This window comes from Nesoenas mayeri (assembly GCF_963082525.1).
Source record: "Nesoenas mayeri genome assembly, chromosome: 8".
Classification (NCBI taxonomy): domain Eukaryota; kingdom Metazoa; phylum Chordata; class Aves; order Columbiformes; family Columbidae; genus Nesoenas; species Nesoenas mayeri.
Genome location: NC_137554.1, coordinates 32,588,362 through 32,608,643, shown reverse-complemented (window position 1 = coordinate 32,608,643; position 20,282 = coordinate 32,588,362). Strand labels below are relative to the sequence as shown.

At 40.0% G+C, this 20,282-nt stretch overlaps 1 protein-coding gene across 3 annotated transcripts in view; it reads left to right on the top strand.

Moving 5' to 3' along the window:
* GPBP1L1 (GC-rich promoter binding protein 1 like 1) overlaps positions 1-20,282 on the top strand; it is a 33,076-nt gene that overhangs the window by 4,021 nt on the left and 8,773 nt on the right. For 2 of the 3 annotated variants that reach the window (XM_080348835.1, XM_080348833.1), the window contains exons 2-7: positions 11,450-12,339; positions 13,214-13,328; positions 14,403-14,532; positions 14,890-15,173; positions 17,897-17,969; positions 19,192-19,385. In XM_080348835.1, coding sequence (XP_080204961.1) covers positions 13,269-13,328; positions 14,403-14,532; positions 14,890-15,173; positions 17,897-17,969; positions 19,192-19,385 — 741 coding nt within the window. In that variant the 5' untranslated portion in view covers positions 11,450-12,339; positions 13,214-13,268. Of the gene's footprint in view, positions 1-10,245; positions 10,301-11,449; positions 12,340-13,213; positions 13,329-14,402; positions 14,533-14,889; positions 15,174-17,896; positions 17,970-19,191; positions 19,386-20,282 lie in introns of all 3 variants that reach the window. The other variant, XM_080348834.1, reaches the window with a different exon arrangement.

Sequence of the window (20,282 nt, the reverse complement as noted above, 5' to 3'; positions counted from 1 at the left end):
CAGATTTGATGAAAAGCAGTGAAGTTGGCAGAAACATGGTCCTGCTTGGAATACTTCATGAATACCAGGATGTTGTTTAACTTGTGTTCTGTAAGTTAATATGTTCCTGTGAAAACGTGCCAAACTTTAATGAGTTACTGTAAGGTCAGAAGATAAATTTACATTTTTGGGCGTGGATTTAGGTAGAGATTGATAGTGGCTAAGCATCTACTGGCCCATATATGTATCTGCAAACGTTATGCAGACCTAAAAATTCTAGGTTAGACGAGGCCACTAGCATGACAGTAAGTGGGAAGCATGTTGGTTAAATTAATCATACATATTAACGATCTGGCTGCATCGCTCCAAACTGAAATTTCTAGATTAAAGTGTCCATAACTATTTCAGTTCCGTCCTTTTCTAGTTGACCTTCAAAAGTGTCAGAATAAGAATTTTAACACTTTATGCTGCTTAGACCTTTCTGTAATTAAACATCAAAACCACTTTGCAAAGCGTTGGTGCATGCAGTTCCGTCAAGTGACTAATCTGAAATAGCTGCGCTCCCAAGGTCGGGCTTAACAAAAATCCTTTGAACCAGTGCGTCCAAACATAACTGAGGTTTTCTGCAATAAATGGTGCTCAGAAACAAATATTTTGCAGTGTATGACCTTGTGCCTCAGGGGCTGTTGTACACTGGAGAGTTTAGCAGGAACTACTTAAGTTCTAGGATTTACAATCACTCCAGCAAAAAGGCCAGTGTCATATTTTGTTGTTTTTCTCCTTGAATCTTGCGATCCCTTCTAGTTCAGTGTTTTCATGGTCTTATCCTCTACCCTGACAGGAGCATCATAGCTTCATGGTGTGATGTTTGATGCTCTTAATAAGCAAAGGGGTGTGTGTATAAAGTTGTCTAAATACATGTCCTTGGTTTTAGGAATCCCCTTTTTCCAATACAGGAAGAAATGAATTTTTAATTCATTTCCCTTGGAGACATTTTATTTTCAGCATCTTTTCAAGGTTTGGGTAAGATAGTGTCAGGGTGGGTACTGATATGGCCAAGGAGGACTGGCAGTGGGAATGGAGGTTTGGTGTGGCAGGGACTGCTTTCCTCATATCTGTGTGACCCTCTGAGCATGGTTGCAACATACAGAGCATGTGGCAATGATTGTCATTCTCTTGGAATTTTGTCATCTTTAGTTTGTGATGAAAAGTTAACTTGTAAATAAAAGGCTGAGTCTACTGTGGAGGTACGTGGTATTATTCTGGGCATAGAAATTATTGGTATTCACAAAGTTGCTGGTAAATATGTATGGTAAAGACTACAACAGGTCGCCAGCCTTTCAGCAGAAAGGAGTGTTTTGCCATTGTGTTTCAATGCGTCATCCATCATCAAGGGATTAATCAGGATTCACGTGAGGTAGGCTGAAAAGACCTTTGATGCTAATCTTAAAAAACTCAGCAGGGGAACTCTCTCACCCTGAAAATGTTGAATATGTTATGATCTTGACTGTTAGTTTGGGAAAACTTTCTTTCCTCTACTTTGAACTCTAGTTAAAGTAGAGAAACAGGTTAATGATGACTTTAATCTCTTTAGGTTGGCTCGGCCTTATGGAATGTATCCTACAGTATTTAGGCAGCTGAGAGCCTGTGGGGTGGGAAGAGTTCCAGAATACTGAAAAGCGTTGAGGAGCTCTTTGAAAAAGGCAGGACTTGGTTATGTTCAGGTGAAGAGCGTTCACATCAAGGAGTCTGTCCTGGGTCACATACTGTTTGGTGTTTTCACTTCTCCGTGTCAAAATGATATTCGTACTGAACACACAGGTGATAGGATCTTGACAAATTCAATAAACGGTCTGAAATCACTTGCATTGATTTCAGCCATTTTGGTGCAGATGGGTTCAAATTACGGTGTTTAGGAATGTTACCTTATGCAGACAAGTAACAGGCAGCAGTTCTGTGGGAGAGTCTCTAGGGGTTGTAGTGGTTCCTGAATTATTGTGAGTCAGCAGCATCACTATCATGAAAATTCACTTGTCATACTGGAACATATAAAAGAGCATTGTAAAGAAGGCAATGAAGCAGTTTTTCCATTCTGCTGAGGAACGAGTGGTAGGTCTGCAGCTCCAAGTATCTCGTTCAGTTTGTGATACTATCATACTGTGGGAAAGTTATGGCTGGGTAACAAGATCTGTAAAGGAGATAATAAAGTCTGTAAAAGAGAGAACCCTTGAGTGAGAATTGGGGGGGGGGGGCTGGGCGTGGAATTGGATTGTTTAGCTCTAGAATGGTTTTATACAACTCTATTTCATCAGATATCAGCAGGTGATCTATAAAGCAGCTTAAAAAAGTCACCTGCAGGTATAAGCGGGAGCTGGCTCTGGGATCCTGTCACTGCCTGCAGGTTGTCGTGCTTGGGAGGTGGGTCACATCAGTTTTTTCATCATCAGTGCTTTGAACTTAAAAGCTTGTAGCTTCAACAGTAAAATTGGAGTGGTTGGGAGAAGGTTGTTTATTTTTTTGAAAACATTACTATACTTGATCCTGGAATATGATATATCCTTTTTCTGCTGCCAAACAGTGCTGGGATACAGGGTGGTCTATGGGACTTCCCCTATGACTCCCTCAGAAATCCCCACCACCTGCTAAGGTTGCCTTTCAGTGCGGGAATGCTGATGTACTGGTCTGGAGAAAAGATGTCTGAAAAGATATTTGCAAGGAGAGATTAGTCAACATGCCATATCCATCATGAATAAAACAAGTAGTTATGGGTTGAAATTGCAGCAGAATATATTTAGGTCAGACTTTAGGTGCGAGGACAGGCACAGAATAACCAAAACAGATTGTAGAGATACGCGGGAGAATGCTGGTATGCTAATCTCTTTTGATTTACAGCTCCCAATAAAATATTCTGATGGAGGTTTAATAGCTGCATAATGAATTTGTCTGCTGGTAGCAAACTTGTTTTTCTGATATTTTTTGAGACATTTTAGGATTAATTTTTGGACCTCTGCAGCCTGAAGATCACTGTACAAACCGGGGGGGGGGGGGCATTGCTTACTTTATTTTCAGACATCTGATGGGAGAGGATAGAGCTAAAGTCTTTTAAATTATGAACTATGCAACTTCTGACTTATTTTTTTCCCAGATGTTTTCCTAGTATTCCCTAGTTTATTGTAGGACACTAGATAGAAGAATAACATGGTTTAACCCTTAGCCTGCACAGCGAACCTGCAGAATAACAGCACTATAATTCTGTGCAAGATGTAAAGATGAAGCTCAAACCAGCTGGACAACACCTTGTCCATAACTCCTTGCTTTATTTTATCTCTTAGGAGTTTCACAGACAGGATCGTAGTGAGAGCTCCAGCAGAACACTTTTAACATCCAAAAAGATGTATCTGCCAGCTCCAGCAAATCATCAGATCATAAGTTCAGGGATCACTTGTTCCTTTCCCTGAATATTTATTATTGGTGCAATTTATTTTATGTATATAGGACTTGTTTTAAACTAAACTGTCTTCTGTGACTTTTCTGCATTGATGTTTGATAGTTTCTTAGTTAGAGGAAACACTGAAAATTTTAAGCTAGTAGAATGAAAAATGTAGCAGACAACATAAAGTTTACCAACTGTAACGCAGGTGGTGCACACGTGCTGAAAAGTGCTGAGTGAACATGTCTTTGTCGTGTCCTAGTCACGGACATATAAATGTGGAGTTTCTTCATGTTTTCCTGGTCTTGAGGTTTGGAAATAGCCCAAGTGGAGGGAGGGGCAGAGAGAACAGGGTCACTCCCCAACTCTTGGCCTGTTGTCTTGGGTGGGAAGTACCTACGACTGGAAGGTGCCGCCCTTCCGGGTTTGTGGCACTCACCCCGTAGGGCCAGGATCATGGTATCAAGGCGAAGAATCGCTATAATATTTTTTAGGAGAGTAGTCTCTTATTTCTGCATCCCCTTCTGTGTTTAATTTGTTTACTCTCAGTTCCCTTTTCTCTTTACAAGTGACATGTCTTCTGCTCTCTTATCCTTCATCTGGAGTGCAGATCTGTGCTTCCCTGTGCTTGATTTATGGTGTGTCTCGCCTTGACACAAATATTGCATAAATAGTCTGATTGCATTTGATGCTCTCTTCCAAAGGAAATATGTTTTCCTCAGCGCCAAACAGAATATATTTAAATATACTATAGTAGCAATAGTAACCCTGGTAAAATACCAGGTTATGAAATACCCTTAGTGGGAAACACCTATCCCATTTTTTTTAAGGTACTGGAGAACTACTTCTGCTTAGGCTCTGTCTACATCTCTCCAAGACAGGTAGGCAGGAGGTATGTAGTATGCATCAGGGGTAAGGCGGTAATTACGTGTTTGCAATTCCTTCCTTATGATGGGGAACATTATCCTGGTGTGTGCTACTGAGCAAAAACAAGCTTGCTGGCTCTGGGGTCTCCTCGATGCTGTTGGCACAGCACTGACGTTGTGGTAGCCTCGCTGGCCAGAACTTGGAGCGACTTGGGCTGTAAGGGCAGGCATCCATCAATCAATAGCATTGCTGAAGGTGACGTCTTTCCCAGTTATTCAGTGAAGAATCTTTCCTATATCACAGTCCTAGAAGTCATTTTTCCCTATGGTTTGGTTATGTTACTCTTGCAAGCCCTGGTATCTTTGCTATTAAGAAAGGGGAAGAAAAATCACCTCCTTACTCTCTGCATTCTAGGTCTTGGTATGTATTCACAAGACCAGACTGTAAAGGCTCTGTGAGGTATGTGATTGTGTGGGTGCATGTATTTGTTCCAGAAATTTGGGAAGAGGTAGGATTCGGTCAGTGTGACCTTAGAGCTCTAAGTGGAAAGTAAGCAGGTAAATGGGCAGGTTGTGAGTGTACTATATGAGACACCGGTGGGAGGAGTGTCAATAGAGAAAAGGGTTTTAGGGTATAGATGTGGCCATATGGACCTTTCTTAACCTATCTTCAGTTCATTTATGTTGATCATCTGGTTTGCAGAAGTAGCCAGATACATAACAGTCAATATGATTTTTCCCCCACCCCCAGCCTGTTACTCTGGAAAAACGTTTGTATGGACAAGCTTCTGGCATCTTTTCATCTTGGAATATATAGATTTGCAGTGTTGTTTCTAGAACTCAGAACAGTTTTGATGATTCTGCAAGACAGATTCATTTGCTTTCAACTTGAAAAACAAGGTGTTAATCTTCCAGTAATAGCTGGTTTTTATAAGAACTTTTAATGTCTGTATCTGGGAGGATTTTGGTTTGGTACATGATTAACATTTTAATCCATCATTTAGTGTTTTTAATGGGCTCATGTTTCCATAATTCTAGAAAATCTGAGTGCTGCTTTAGATGGGAGATTTTCTCAGCAGCCAGATAGAATTTAAACAATGTTTTCCGCAGTATTTTTAATTAATAAAACTGCCCTTTATATTTGAGTAACTGTTTTGGGGGTCTGGCTGTGAGAGACAAGAAATGATGTCAGATCTGTTATTCTAGTTACTCTGGTGCGTAATACTCAGATGTGTGAGTACTACCAGTTGCACATGTCATTCTGGAACATCTACATTTGTCCTCTCCAAAGGTAACTGGATTTCCATTGTGTAGACAAACCGAAGATGTGTCTAGACAATTGTATTAATGGAAGCTTAGAGCAAAATGAAAGTAAGTTTGTTTTGTAGATACCTTGTGTAGGTGAACGTGCCATTAACTGCAAAAAAGTAGCTCACCAGTTGTTATGACAACTCCTGAACTAGTAATGCTGCTCTTGTGTCTTTTATAGTAAGGCCTAGTGATGCGTGTGAGGTTGAAGCAAGCTTTATAATTACATTACTTTAAAAGGGCCGTGTGCCAAAATATCATTATCTTAGTGAATAAAATGTTTCTAATAATAGTAAGACCAAACTGTGTTCTGCTTCTTTGGAAAACAGGATAATGAAATTTCACGTGTGGCTTTTTGATATCCTTAAGGAAATCAGTAGCATGCTGTAGATTGGGCTCCAAGGCTGTGACTTCTGGTTTCTGTGAATGTGTTGGATGAAGCAGCAGTTGTTACAAAGAGATCTTATTTTAGGGAATGTATATGGTATTAATTCTTTATCATAAACTAACGTATACCTATTAAATGACGCTCTACTGTGACGAGTAGCTAAGTGGAAAGGTCTGTTGTGTATATTTAGGCATATCTGCTTGATTAAATAGCTTTAGAAGAGCTGCACAGAAAACTGATGAGGGAAGTAAATTCTGTTCTGCTTTATGCATCCATTAAATTATTCACTAATTTTTCTGAATGCTTTTGCAGCCCAGCTGACATCTGATCTTTAGGAATATTACTGAAATCCCAATTGACTTGGCCAGTTAGAAAAACAAATCTTTACTTTTTTTGACTAAACGTGTTCTATTTAGAGTAATACATAGAAATGCAATGAACTGGAATTGTGGCAGGGATAGACAGATGTTGTTCTTGTGACCTTTTACAGCTGCTTTTAGCTGGATTGATAAATATATAATGAAGGGTAAAAGTTTACTTTTATGCTGGTTTTCCTCTTTGCAATTGGCTCTTGCAGGAAAGAAGAAATGGAATTAGGGGCTGCAATTAATAGCATTCTAGGTGGACAGCAGGCTTGAAGGGATCTGAGGAGGTTTGCAGGGTACAATGGAGCAGAAAAAGCATCCAGTAAAACGGGTCCGACTCAGCAGCCTGCACTGCAGGACGTTCTGTGGGCACAGGCTGGAAGCCCAGGTTCCATTCCCGATGTTCCCAGAGAGGTTTCCTGTCGGAATGGCACAGCCTGCAGGGCCACCTTGGAACTTGGGGCGGGTTTTGCCTCCCATCGGGGTTTTACAGTTTTGTTGACCAAGGCAGGAGGTGGAAGAGGAACAGGAAAAATGTGCATAGATTAGCATTATCAGCAGTGCTTTCTTAGGACTTTTTGAAACATCTGCATCCATTCCCAGTGAGTAATCTCATTGCCCAATGGCTTTGATTTATCTTCAACTTTCCTCTCCGGTCTTATGTTCTGGTCAGTTCAGGTCCTTGCATATTGAACACCTTCATCATTCCTACTCTCAGGTACATCTGGAAAGCTCAGCTTGAGAAACAAAGCTTTAGAAGCTTTCTGGTTTAGAGATTAACTCTGATCAAGTCAATGTTAGCAGTAGAAATGAAAGTTAACAGAAAGATTAAGACAACTGCGCAACTATATTCATTGGTAACATAGCAAGAACACTATGAATGGCTTATTGGAGGATGGGGATTTTGTCCTGGACTGTGGATGTTTCCTTATTGTAGTCTGTTCCTCTTTAAATAGAATGTGCTTGTATGTTCCTTCCATTTTCATGTCAATTTTTTAATATTTGTTTAGACAAATACAAAGTGAAGTCTGGTGGCATAAAAGAGCAGCTGACAATTTCCACTAGTTTGACTTAGTGATAAATACCACTTCTTCCACTTGGATGTTAAGTGACACAGTGAAGGATATTTAGATACAAAACATAAGCACTTACCAAGGGGGAAAAAGTACTTTTGTAACAAGAAAAACTTATGAAAAGCAGTTGCTGTGAAATAACAGTTAAAAGGTTTTGAATGCAACATTTTGAAATTGAGAATTGAAATTATTTTTTCAAGACATTAATTAGAACTGTTAACAAGTGGAACCCAAATGCTAATGCAGAGTTTAATTTTTAATGTATTTATATTACTTGCCAAAGGCTTCTTCATTTTGATCAGTGAAAGAATATTTTGGGGTACTTGACAACCTGTTGTTGTTGTACACCGAAGCTCATTAACACAGATGTCATTGTTCTGAAAGCAAGTATGCCTTTAGAGAACATCTCATGTCGTGATATTATTTTCTCTTTTTCTGATTTGTATTTCCAGAAATAATTCAAACTTGAACTAATTTAAAAGGAGAGAGAGAATTAATTAAATTTGCATTGATGAACACTTTAATTTGCTTTTTTTCCTGATAACGGGAGTGGCTGCTGGGAATGATCTTTGTCCTCGCTGTTTAACATGGTGAAGCAGAGACCAGTTTGAACTGTCATTGCAATATGGGAAGAATCGGGAACTTTGCCTTCAGGGAACGCGTGTTTGTTCCACACGCGTGACCGGAGAAATGCAGATGCCACCTGTACTTTGAGGAATCTCTTTGCCTTATTCATTATTGAGTAGTTGGTGAAGGTCATTTCACTTCTACGTAGTAATAAAAACCCCCCAATGTTAGGTATTAGGAATAAAGGGTAAAACATGAACAATTTTGCCACTGTAAACATTGCTTGTGCGCCCAAATCTTGAACACTCGACGTGGTTTTGGTGACATTACTTCTAAAAGATGTGGAAAAGGCCAGTAGGGATGATTAGAGATGTTCAGAAATAGTCTGACTTAGCTTGGAAGAGGAACGACAGCATGAGGACGTGTGTCATGTGTAAAATAATGAGCTTCATGAAAAACGGAGTGGAATGTTGTTGGGTACTTTGGTAGCACAAGAAAACATCCAGTTGAATCGAGACTGACATTTTTGTAGCCACAAATTCACTTTTAGACAAAGCACAAGTAAATTGTGCCCCCTCTCATTTGGGAGGTAAAAATGTATAAATGTGTCTAAAAACAAAACAATTAAACAGATTTACGTGGAAGTACTGACTAGTAATAAACTATAGTGCAGACTCTGGCTTAAAAGACAGAAATTATCCTGGGAGCCCTGGTGCTACTTGTTCTTCTTCTTGCACGTTTTTTTCTTAAAGATTTGTTGTTGGTTGCTGTCAGAGAAGGTAACTAAGAGACTTTGGGTCTTGCCCGTGATGATTTTGTGGTACTACTCTAGCCAGTGGTATGGTGGGTTATGGAAGTGGTCTTAGCCTGGTTGAAGGTTGAAGCTGGACAGGGCTCCATGTGCATGAGGGCAGCACCTCTTATGTGGCCTAATCCTGGAGACTGAAGGGTTTCAGTAGTATAATTTACAACATTTCGTCTAACAGCAAGTTTTTTGCTTTAGCAAAAATCAATACATTTTAATATAATCACATACCTCATTCTTTTTGCGCTAGTACGTGCGCGGGAAGGCGATGGCCGGAGAGCAGCATATATACATATAGCGTATGGGCACATAGCCTTCAGTGCCTTGCTTGTGCCGGCAAACATGACTTTGGAAGGGCTCAGGACATGGCTTTGAATTTACTGAGTGTGCCTTCTGTACACTACCTGAAGAGAAGTGGGGTGGAGATTATTTTAAGCATCTTACTTTGATGTTCTGCAGCCTCAGTGCAAAATCTCAAGTGAAATTGTTTCAGAATAAAGGTTATAGAAGTATCAAAATAGTTGATATAAGGTTTGAGATGATGTGGACATCATTCCTTTAGCAAGTGTAAAGTTTTCTGCTCGGCAGTGCCTCATTTAAGCTTAATTGTACAGGCACAGTATTTGCAAGACTTGGATATCCATCCTAAATGTGGTATCTAGCAGTCGTGCTAGACTCTCTATGTGCGTGTTAGGTGCTGCTCATTAAAGAACTGCCCTGGTCAGTGATATCAAAGCAGTAGGTTAGGAGACCTGAATCTTTTGCAAAATCTTTTCTAAATCAGTGGTTGGAGTTTTGTAAAGTGTTTCACCTTGGTTTTGATTGTCCTGAAATACAAAAAGGCATCTTGCAGCAACACAAGTCTTGCAAACTGTTGATGTGCTTTCCTTTTCCATTTGCATTTCCAAAGGTACTGGGAACCTTTTTTGTAAAGTGGAACTGGGGTCTTGTGCTTCTGTGGTGGTTTTATTTTTGTTGTATACTCAGACTTAGTTCCTACTTATAAACTGTAATTCTGCGATGTTCCTTTATTTAGGTGCCCTTAAATCCAGAGGATAGTTCTGTGTGGGCTTGACTCTGTTTAGGTCAATTTTTCACATTGCTGTGAATCATTCTCAAAGTTCATTAAATCTTAAATTATATTACTTCTGTCAATAGTTTGGCATGGCGTAATTGCTGTTCAGTTTGTTCTGAAAAGCGTATTTATTCAGAAGGTAATGAATCTTGTTTAAATATAGTCAACTGCATCGACTTTGTCCCTGTTTTATCTTCTATGTGCTATTCAAACGTTTGGTAGCAGCCTCAGAAGGTCACAACTCGAGGAGTTCTGTACCTGTGCTGAGTTTAGTGGGATGCAAAGACACTTGTGTGTGCAGCAGATGTTTTAGCATGTCCCTGTACGCTGAAAATCTGCCTTTCAATATGGAAATGGGTCTTGATGGATTGGTACTTTTGCTGTTTCAGTGCGTGTGACACTTACTAGCTCGTGGTCCGGGGTAGGATGCTCAGAAGTTCGCAGGTCAGTATTGTGTGTGGCCATGTCCACTCTGGTTTTGCCTCATCTTGGCTGGTATTTTATAGCGATTGTGAAGCTGCTTCTTGTTATTCTACCTCCAGCAATGTGATCGTGGCTCACAGCTTAAGTGCGAAAATGTTTCCCTCTTTACAAACTCCCCTACAAAATAATAACATCTAGTGCCAGGAAAAAAATAAATATATATATATATATATATATGAAAATGAGTTGTGATTTTGGTTTTTTTTAAAGGGAACGACCCAGAGGACAAAAAGGCGGTGGTTTTTACTTTTCCCTGTGTGTGTTTATTTTGAGCCTATATGAAAACAGTCTTAAAAACCTAAAAAACAAAACACATGCTTAAAGCAATGGCATAGTAACTTAAAGCAATGGCATAGTAACTTAAAGCAATGGCATAGTAACTACAGTGGAAACCAGAACTGGGCCAAGACTAGAACCGGATTCAAACAGGGCAAACAAACTCTTCAGTCAAATACAAAGGCTAAAGGGACCCTGGGAAACAGCTGATGCCATCAAACAGTAATAAAACTTTTCAGATGTTTCAGGAGCAGTAAACTTATCTGTTTGCTTTTGGTTGGGTAAGGTGGTTCAAGGAAAGAGTGGCCATAGCAGAAAAAATCATCTTTTTTTGGTTGGTATTTTCTGTGGAGGAGTTAATGGAATAAGGGATACTATATACTGTCATGAGCCTCTTGAGAGCTGGGTCTGGCTGTGCTGGAGCAGACGAGGAGTGATGTGGGGACATAAAGGAGATGAGGCCCGTGGAATGGCCAAGCCTACCTGCAACCTGGAGCCTCATTGGTATTTTAGCAGCAGGTTCTAAAATTGCTATAACATGTGGAACCCCTTTCAGCAGCTGCATGCAGTTTCTCCACTCTTCCTTTATTCTGATTCAGCTTATTTGTATTGCCCTTTTTGAAACTAAATATGGGAATTGATCATTAAAAAGCAAAAATGCCCTTTTCAGGGACCTTTTATTTTAATGAGATTATTTCAGGTTTTGTTTTGATCGGAGATCACATCGCTTTTGGCACTTACACTAGCTGCTCAATTTCTCCTTCTGTTCTCTCTAGTCACACTTTGTCATGTTTATGCTGCTTGTATTGATGGCGTTTTGTTTCCTTTTTATAGTGACTACAGTTCCTGTCTCATCTCTTTCATGGAAGAGGACCCAGAAGTGAACTCTCCACTATAGAACAAGAAGCTCTTGTGGAATAATTGTGTCCCTTTAAAAGCAGCACCCAGTCTACAAAAAATAGAGTAGAAGATATTCTTTTTGGATCTGGCATTTTTTTGTTCATGTGACCTGTGTTCCAGCATGTAAATGGTGAAAAACAGGGAGATCAACATTCGTGCCTGCTTTTGAGCTTTATATCAAGTAGAGCTTAGCTCTGTGGAGCATTAACCAAGTTACGTGAAGACTAGAGTATATTCTAACATTCATTTTTTTGAGATTCGATACCTTTTTTTAGCAGATGTATGTGATAAAAATGAAGTTTATATTTTAAGAGCACTTGGGCAGATGCTTCTTGTTTAGATCTCGGCATTTGGGGCAAACGTTTTTATGTAACATCATCCTTTTTCCAGAGTGTTCAGGTTGATCTGCTTCAAATCATGAATGATCCAGCAGACTTGAGTGTGTCTGTTCAGTATTAACCATGGTGTTGCTCTGAATGTTGTCACGCAGACTCGACAAACCTTTTTGTAATGTAAAGGCTGACTTCTGTATTACCGCGACCAGAGGAAATTTAATGAGGTGAACGTGGTCGTGGATTTTTTTTTTTTTCAATATAAATTACCCTCTTAGTTTTTTTCTTTTTGTAGTGAGAGTGCAAAGAGGTTAAAATGAGCAGCTGAGGGGGTGAAGGGCGCAGTTGGCACGAAGTGCGGCCTCTCGTGCTCCACTTCGAGACGCACTATTGCCTCAAAGCTGGCCTGACAGCATACTGGAGAAAGGAGAAACCCCAAAGGCAGTGAAGCACACAAACCGAGGACATTGGACTGCAGAGGCCAAACTCAGGGTAAGTGATCATACGGACTGATTTCTTTGCTTATATAGTGTTGACTTGTTCCTACGTAAATTAAAGTTGAAAAATAATCAAAATGGTAAACTGGAGAGCCTTCCACAAAAAGACAGAATTCAATTATACAGAGCAATAATGGAATTTTCATCATTTTGAGCAGTGGAAATTGCTATGACATGTTGGAAAGAAAATTCAGTTTCAGATTACTCAGTGAGATGCCTCAGCTGGTCTTCAGTTTAACTTCCATTAAGCTCCTTCAACCAGCTTGTGTTCTGTTCCTAACTGTTTGGTTTCTTAGCTCTGAAAGCAGTTCCAGCCTAGAATATTCCATGCTGCATAGAGTTGATGAATCTGGATATAGTTTTACGTTGGGGATGCAGGAGCTGGCATATGGTTGTCTTTCAGGTCCATGATCTGCTCTCTAATGTCTCTAACATCACCAATTTGGTCACGTTTGGTTTACAGCCTCTGGAATAAAACATGCAGTGATCACCCTTTTGTCGAATCTGAGACACAATGAGCAAAGAAGGAATGTACCTGAAATTGTCATATCTTGATTTTACACATCTGTGCATTGTATGGCTTTTGTATGCTGTTTATTCTGTTTTCTTCCTACTTCCATGCCCATCCTATCATGAATTTAATGAGGATGTTAATTGTAAACAGGAATTAACTGGGAATGTTTAAGTTCTTACCTGTTTTGGTCAGAGGACCAAAGTCAGCAGGAAAAAAAAATGCTTAAGTGTAATATGAAAAACCACAGCACTTTTCCCCTCCTATTCGTATAGGCCAAGCTTTGGGAAATAAATTATATTATTATTATTTCAGTTTGGAAAATATGACACTCAGGGAATGTTCTTTTCATTTACAGATCCTGGCCATGAGGTTTGATGCCTCATTTTATTGAAGGAAGACACTGGACCTAAATGGCGCAGCATGACTTTGTTCCTGCCTGGCTTAACTTCTCAACACCACAGTCAACCAAGGTAATTGTTGTTTCAACAAATGTATTCCTTTTATTTCAGAGGAGGAACAGTCTTTGCCTTCAGACATGGGAGTAGTTCAGTGTCTTTGCATTGAGACTTGAGTGGGATTCCAAATAGAAACTGACAGAAATGGCCCAAAGTCTCTGGGAGTCAAGACTTAAGTTGCCACTTATTTACAGTGCAGGATATAATTTGGCTTTGATTTATGAAAATAATCTGACCTTTGCTGAGTAGTAAGTAGATTGGTGATAAGCCTTTGGGCTCTAACTCCAAACTTGGTAATACTGATTAGTTTTTTGCAACCCTAAAATGAGAGCGGTTTGCTTGTCACCTTCTTTCTAAAACTAATTCCAGAAGCAGCTTAGGTTGACCAGGAACTCCGGTTTAGGATTTTAACAATTTGCGTTACTTGTGCATAGTGGCAGAGTAAAAACATATTAATGGCAAACCAGATCATGATGGACAACATTGAACAAGTACAGCTTTCACCTTCATGCTTGAATATGAGGACGCAAAAGTAATTTCAGGGTATTTGATCGATTTCAAACCAACCTCCGAATTTTTATAAACAAGGGAAAGTGAAGAGTAAAAGATTCTTTGGAATCTTAATGGTAGAAGCATTAACGTTTTCTACAGCAGCATAGTTGTTTCAGTCCAAAAGTGCTTCAGCTTACTTGGGTATCTCTGAATTTTACTCGAACTGGTTGGATCCTCCCTTGCTGTCTGCTTTTCTGTCTTTAGAGAGAGTGAATGAATGAGCACCTGTGTATCAGAGGATTTCTTAAATTACTTTTGTAGAAAATAGGTGTTTGCAAAGAGCAGTGGTAAGATTAGTGTGTTAGGTTCTCTCTGGTTCTAAAGTCCACATATTTGTGTCCCATTCCAGTCAGGCTCGCTTGACTGTTAATGTTGGCTAAGCAAAGCAGATATGGATGCTGGATTGAAAACTAGTACAGGATTCTGGGGTTTGGATTGGTTGGGTTTTTTTAATTAACAAAATGTCCCTGTTGGACTGATAAGCTCCTTGGTGTGCCCTAATGAATGCTTCATTATATCACGTTTTACTTTCTGCAGTCCCCTGCAGCCACCTTTGAGAAACATGGAGAGCATCTTCCCCGCGGAGAGGGCCGCTTTGGAGTGAGCCGCAGGAGACACAACTCTTCTGATGGGTTTTTCAATAACGGGCCCCTCCGAACTGCAGGAGGTAAGAGGGATCACAACGCCACCCGAGAGCAAACGTTTTGGAATATTCTACAGAATGGAGAATTCTGCAGAATATAAACAACATTTTCCCAAACTTGAACCTTTTCGAAACATCCTTTAAGAAACTCGTGCTGTTCTCTTCTGCCATGCCATGTGCTCAGGCCTTGGGGGGGTTTTATGGTAGCTTTATGTGCATTGTTTATCTTGATTTGTTTTCTGATATAATCACACAGTAGCTTATTAAGTTTGGCCTAGTAGTTAGTTAGTGAACACTGACTTATCAGGCTGTTTTTCTTGTTATTTCCAGTATTCTGCACACTGTGTTGATTTATTTGCATACTTATCTCCTTTTGTTTAGACTGCTGGCATCAGCCGTCCCTTCTCCGCCATGATTCTGTAGATTCTGGTGTTTCTAAAGGAGCTCATGTTGGGCTTTCTGGCAGCCAGCCTGGCTGGCATGGTCCCTCTCGGGGCCATGATGGTGGGAACCAGCGTGGTGGAGGAGGAACCGGAGTTCATCGCCACTGGAATGGCAACTTCCATTCTCGGAAAAGTTCCGCCTTTCAAGAAAAGCTGCCTGTTGAATCCAGGGAAGAGAAGAAGGAAGATAAAGAGCAGTTGCAGTTTGAGGAAGAAGACTTTGTAAGTGTGTAGCTTCTCACTAGAAGTGGCAGCTGTGAGAAGTGGCTTTTCAGATCTCATTTTTATTAGCGTTGACAGGTGGCGAGGATCGAGAGTTGCATTCAGTTCCATGTTTGAGATCACAACAGTTTTAATGAAATTATTCCAGTGCTGACAGGATGCTAATTGGTACCCGGAGTCTTCAGGACTTGGCAACCTGTTGGATCATGGGTTTTGGCACAGATATTTTGCCAAATGGTTATGGTGAACTGAAGACAGCATTGCCAATGCCCAAGCCAGATCTTGAGCAGAACCCATAAGGTGACGCTTTGGTCTGCCACAGGAAGAGCAGTTATATTGACTTTGTGCTGTGCTTACAAAGCCTTTTTTTTTGCTGCTAAGTACATCTATTCAGCTTATCTTCAGTCTGCCTGCTGTTCCTGTCTCCTGCATTCTGGTGCATGTTGGTATTTGTGATAACCTTCCCAAGCTTGCTCAGACCTTTGCAACCATCTGTCCCCAATCTTCTGGAATAGTGTTCTGTTATCAGAGGTGTTTTCCTGTCTCTCTGTTAATCTCTGGATCAGGGTTTCTTGAGCCATTTCTTCTATCAGTATCTCCAGTTAACCAGCTTGCTTCTTATCCAGTGTTCCAATTCATGTAGTATTATCAGTATCATGGTCTCTTGCCTCCTGGCATTATATTTACTTGGAGTATCTTTAGTTGGACTTATGGCTTTCATCCTTACCATACGTATTCCTTAATGCTAATGCTTTGAGATATACGCACCTCCACTGCTTTCTATTTCCTGTTTAATTTCTTTTCTCGTGTCCCCTGAAGAGGATTTTGTTATCAGGCCACGTATTTTGCTTTTTTCCACCTTGTTTCTTGCTGTCTGTAGGCTCTTCTTGACCAGCGTAGTGAGGTCAATATCATCTGTAAGATTCTGGTAACTCAGTCCCTTCGCCTGATGCAAATCCTTTGGCTTCATCTTCAGTGCCAAAGCCCCAAGTAATGAGAGTTTCTGGTGATAGTCTGCACGCTTGTGTGTATCATCAGCTTGAGCTTTTTGCTCTCTTATTCAGCATTTATCTCTGGAAGGCTGTTTACTGCTGAAGTACTTGTGGCAGTTTGATGGCACTGCTGCTATTTGGGAAGTTCGAAGTTAGAGTGAAATATATGAATGTCCGCAGCTGCTTCAGGCCAAAATGTAGAGTCTACACTTCAATTGGCACAGGAGGCAGTTTGATGTAAGCTGCTGGGTTTTTTTCAGTGAAGTGCCTGGGGAGTGATTGCAGGTTCTTGTTCACCTGTTTGTGCTGGGAGTGACAGCCTGCGTCACGGGGTGGTTAACACCTGGAGAGCAGTGATACAGCTTGTCTGTGGATTTCGCTTAATCTGGTTTCTCAAGAATACTGTAATTCAGGATTTCTATAAGCCTGTTCTTTAGACTGTCAAAAGCCTGTTGGAATGGAGAAAGTTAGTGTAATGATGGCAGCTGTACCCTGCTGCAGTGTATCTTGGTCTAAATCTTTCTTGCATGTACTTCATTCTCTAGTGCCTTTCCCCAGCTATGTGGCCCTTTCTTCTCTAACTACTTCCCCCATTTTTCAAGGTGATAATACCATACACGGTCTAGCAGCAAGCCTTGCTAAATAACTCCTATATTGTCGTTGCCATGGGGTGAAACTAATGGATGCTGTGGTTAAGTTCATAGCTGTTAGGCCTGTGTGGCTGATGATGGCAACACTTTTCCGGAAAGGTCAGCAAAACTGGCTGTTAGTTTGAGTTTTCCCATGGCGTGAGCACCCCTGCTATAAAACTGACCTGTAACTAAAAAATGAAGCACTGACACAGAGGAATTTCTGGGGTCTGAGGCAGGAATTTACACTATGGTGTGACATTTTTTTCCTAGCTCTTATAGAACAGGAATGCCTACTATTTCAGAAGCTCATTATTAGAAACTTATGGTGTCACCATAGTAACTAACATATGAAGAATTCATTAAAAAGAGGAAAAAGATGGCTTTATTTTGAACTGAAGTGACTTGGGATGGGGGAAGAGGAATAGCTAATCAGGACCACTTGTCGTTGAATGCTTAGACTTTCTGTACTCTGCTTTGAGCTTGGACACGTCCTTAGTTGTTCCACTAAGTTGAATTCTGATACTGAATCAAAGGTGAGTGTGTAGTATTGTCCTGAAAAGTGGACTCTGAAGCTTAACATGAATTTACATGTAGCTTTTTTGTCAAAAAATGTATATATATTCATTATTCCTTTACATGAAGAGCTTAGTATTGCTTTTGTTTTATGTTTTGTTTTAATTGATTAATGCATAATTACTGCTTAAAAATATTTGGAAAATGAGACTATATTCTTCATATACCGATGATGTGCATTCTGTTTTATCTTTTGAAGTGCTGATTAAATACCTAAATATTTAATGTGTATATTGGTTGGTGGAATGTACTTAATCATATAGTAGAAGACTTAAAGGACCTGTTCTGAACCTGCTGCTGTTGGAAATACAGCAGAAGCCAAGGAGGATACAAAGTTGATTTTTAGATGTCTTGTGCTAAAGACATCTAAAAGACATCTGTCTTCTAGTTCAGGTGCTGTTCAGAGAAATCTGCCCATACTCTGGGTTCCTAGAAGCAGAATGTTAACACTGATTTTGGTTTTGGGTTTGTTCTTTTCGTTAGGTGATATAATGATGTACTCAGCTGCTTTTTTTCTCTTTTACAGCCATCTTTGAACCCAGAAGCTGGAAGATACAACAACCAGAACAAACCTTTAGGGACACCTTCTGGAGTATGGGGTAGGTAAAGATATTTACATTGCTGTACAGAATGCTGATGCTGAAGCAGGAAGTTGTAACCGGTGTTTAAATGCTATGGTTTTTTTTTCATTCAAAAATATTTTAAAGACTTAAGTGAAGCAGACAGTTTGCAGTTTTCTCTCCTGTGTTTTCCTCCCACAATCTTCACTCGTCTCTTGGCCTTTTTGTCTTCCTGAAACTGCTTGTTGTCTTGTAAAAAGCTACTGGTGGCAGTGGTGTTACTGTTCTGCACTTACTTCCTGCACTTACCATTTTGTAGAGTCATCACTTGAAGGGCAGAGCAGATTTGAGTGAACTAGGCATTAGTTCCTGACTTGTGATCTTGATATTAGAAATACAGCAAAACTGTCATAATTCTGTGGTTTGGATTTATTTAATTTTTTTTTCAAGCTCTGAACAGGCTTGAAAAGTCCTTGACTACAAAGAAAAAATATATCCTTGACTACTTGGCAATGACTAAAACATCAGTGTATTACCAACATTATTCTCATTCTAAATCCACAGCACTGTACCAGCTACTAGGAGGAAAACTAACTCTATCTCAGCCAAAACCAGGACAAGAATGTAGCCAGGTTGATTGGGTTACATACTGTAAACAGTATGAATACCAAAAAAAACCCCTCAGAAATACTTCTTGCTATAGTACCAGGTTGTATTCTTTTTGCATGTTTGTCAGGTAGCTATTGTTCTGCTCAAAAATTAATGACAATTAGTTTTTATGGGGCTTTTAGCTGTTTATACCACTACTGTTTCTAAATTGTTCTGCTCCTGCAGATGTGTTGGTTTGGCCTAAGAAATATTCCTTGTCCTTGTTTATAAAAGCACTGTGTCTTTTGAGGGATAAGTCATGCTGAGTATTTCTGCTGTATTGGTGAATTAACAAAGCTGATCTGTGGCTGCTCGATAAAATGCTACTATCTGTTGTGATTCCTGTAGTAAGATAGAAGGCTGTTAGCTGATGTCACTGTATGTTCTTCCCTTCAGTGTCAAGGGAGCTGTTATGGGCAAATGAAAAAAGATTGTACTTAGACACCCTTATCCAGTATCTTTGCTCAAAGCTGAAATGAAAGAACAGCTGATAGTAGTCTCAGAAGCAGATGTGTAATGTGTAAGATTGAGGGGGAGGAACTGGAGCAGTGTACTGAAGCTGTTACGAAACTGAACGTTTGTATTTCACAACCTTTGTTTTATTTTTTCACAGAAAACCCCCCTAGTGCCAAGCAACCTACCAAGATGCTGGTCATCAAAAAGGTTTCAAAAGAGGATCCTGCTGCCGCCTTCTCAGCTGCATTTACATCACCTGTTTCTCATCTGGCAAATGGCAACAAAGCCACCACCATTGTCCCAAGTGTCTACAAAAATCTGGTTCCTAAACCTGCAGCTCCTCCCTCCAAGGTACAGGGTTTGCCAGCCGGATTAGTGAACTGCAGATCAAGGGAGAGCTCTATCCCTTGACATGGAATGGAATCAAACCCCTAACAAGAAGCAGGAGTTGGAACCCAGTAGTTTCTGGGGTAGTGACCTTTACAGTAGAGACCTGTTTACTACCAAAATTGTTGTTGTTCCCTATGAAAATGCCATTTTGTCTTGTCGGTACAGAGAACTAACCTCTCTCCTGACTCCGCTGATGCCTGTTTGAAAGGGTGTGTTTTCATGCGTTAGACAAATCCTTATCTTAGTTAGACAAAACAGGCGATGCTGGAGAAGTGGAATGTGTGCTGCGATGTGCTCGAATGGTTCACGTGGCAACCTTGAAAAATCTTTATTGGGTTACAATACTTTGATGTGCTCAAAACAGTTGAGGTTAAGATCAGATTACATTGTAGCATCCTCTAATTTAGTGGAGCTTTAGACACAACCTGGAATATTAATGGGTGTTATGCTATAATTATTTTACTGAAAGAAATATAGGAGCATTAAAAAAACAAGTAGTTTGTTTCTTAGTTCTAGGCTTTATTTTGCCCCTTTTTCCAGAGAATCTACATGTGTAGGTTCCTTAGAAACTTTGCAGAGTAGTGGAAGTATTTAAGAAGCTAAGTAAAACTATTAGCTATGTTGTTCTTTAAAAAGGTGTCTAAAATTTATTAATTATTAATGCTGGCTGCAACATTTAAATGAAATCTTCCTTCTGGTTAGAGTAGGTTAGTCTTACATACTTCCAAGATAAAAACAAAATGGGAAAGAATAATAACTCTTTTGTAAGAAAGCAAGTTCAGAGCTTCTTGCTCTTTTGTGCATTTCTCTTAACTCAGGCCTAATTTTGCCAGCGGCAGGAAAAATCCTAATGGTTCA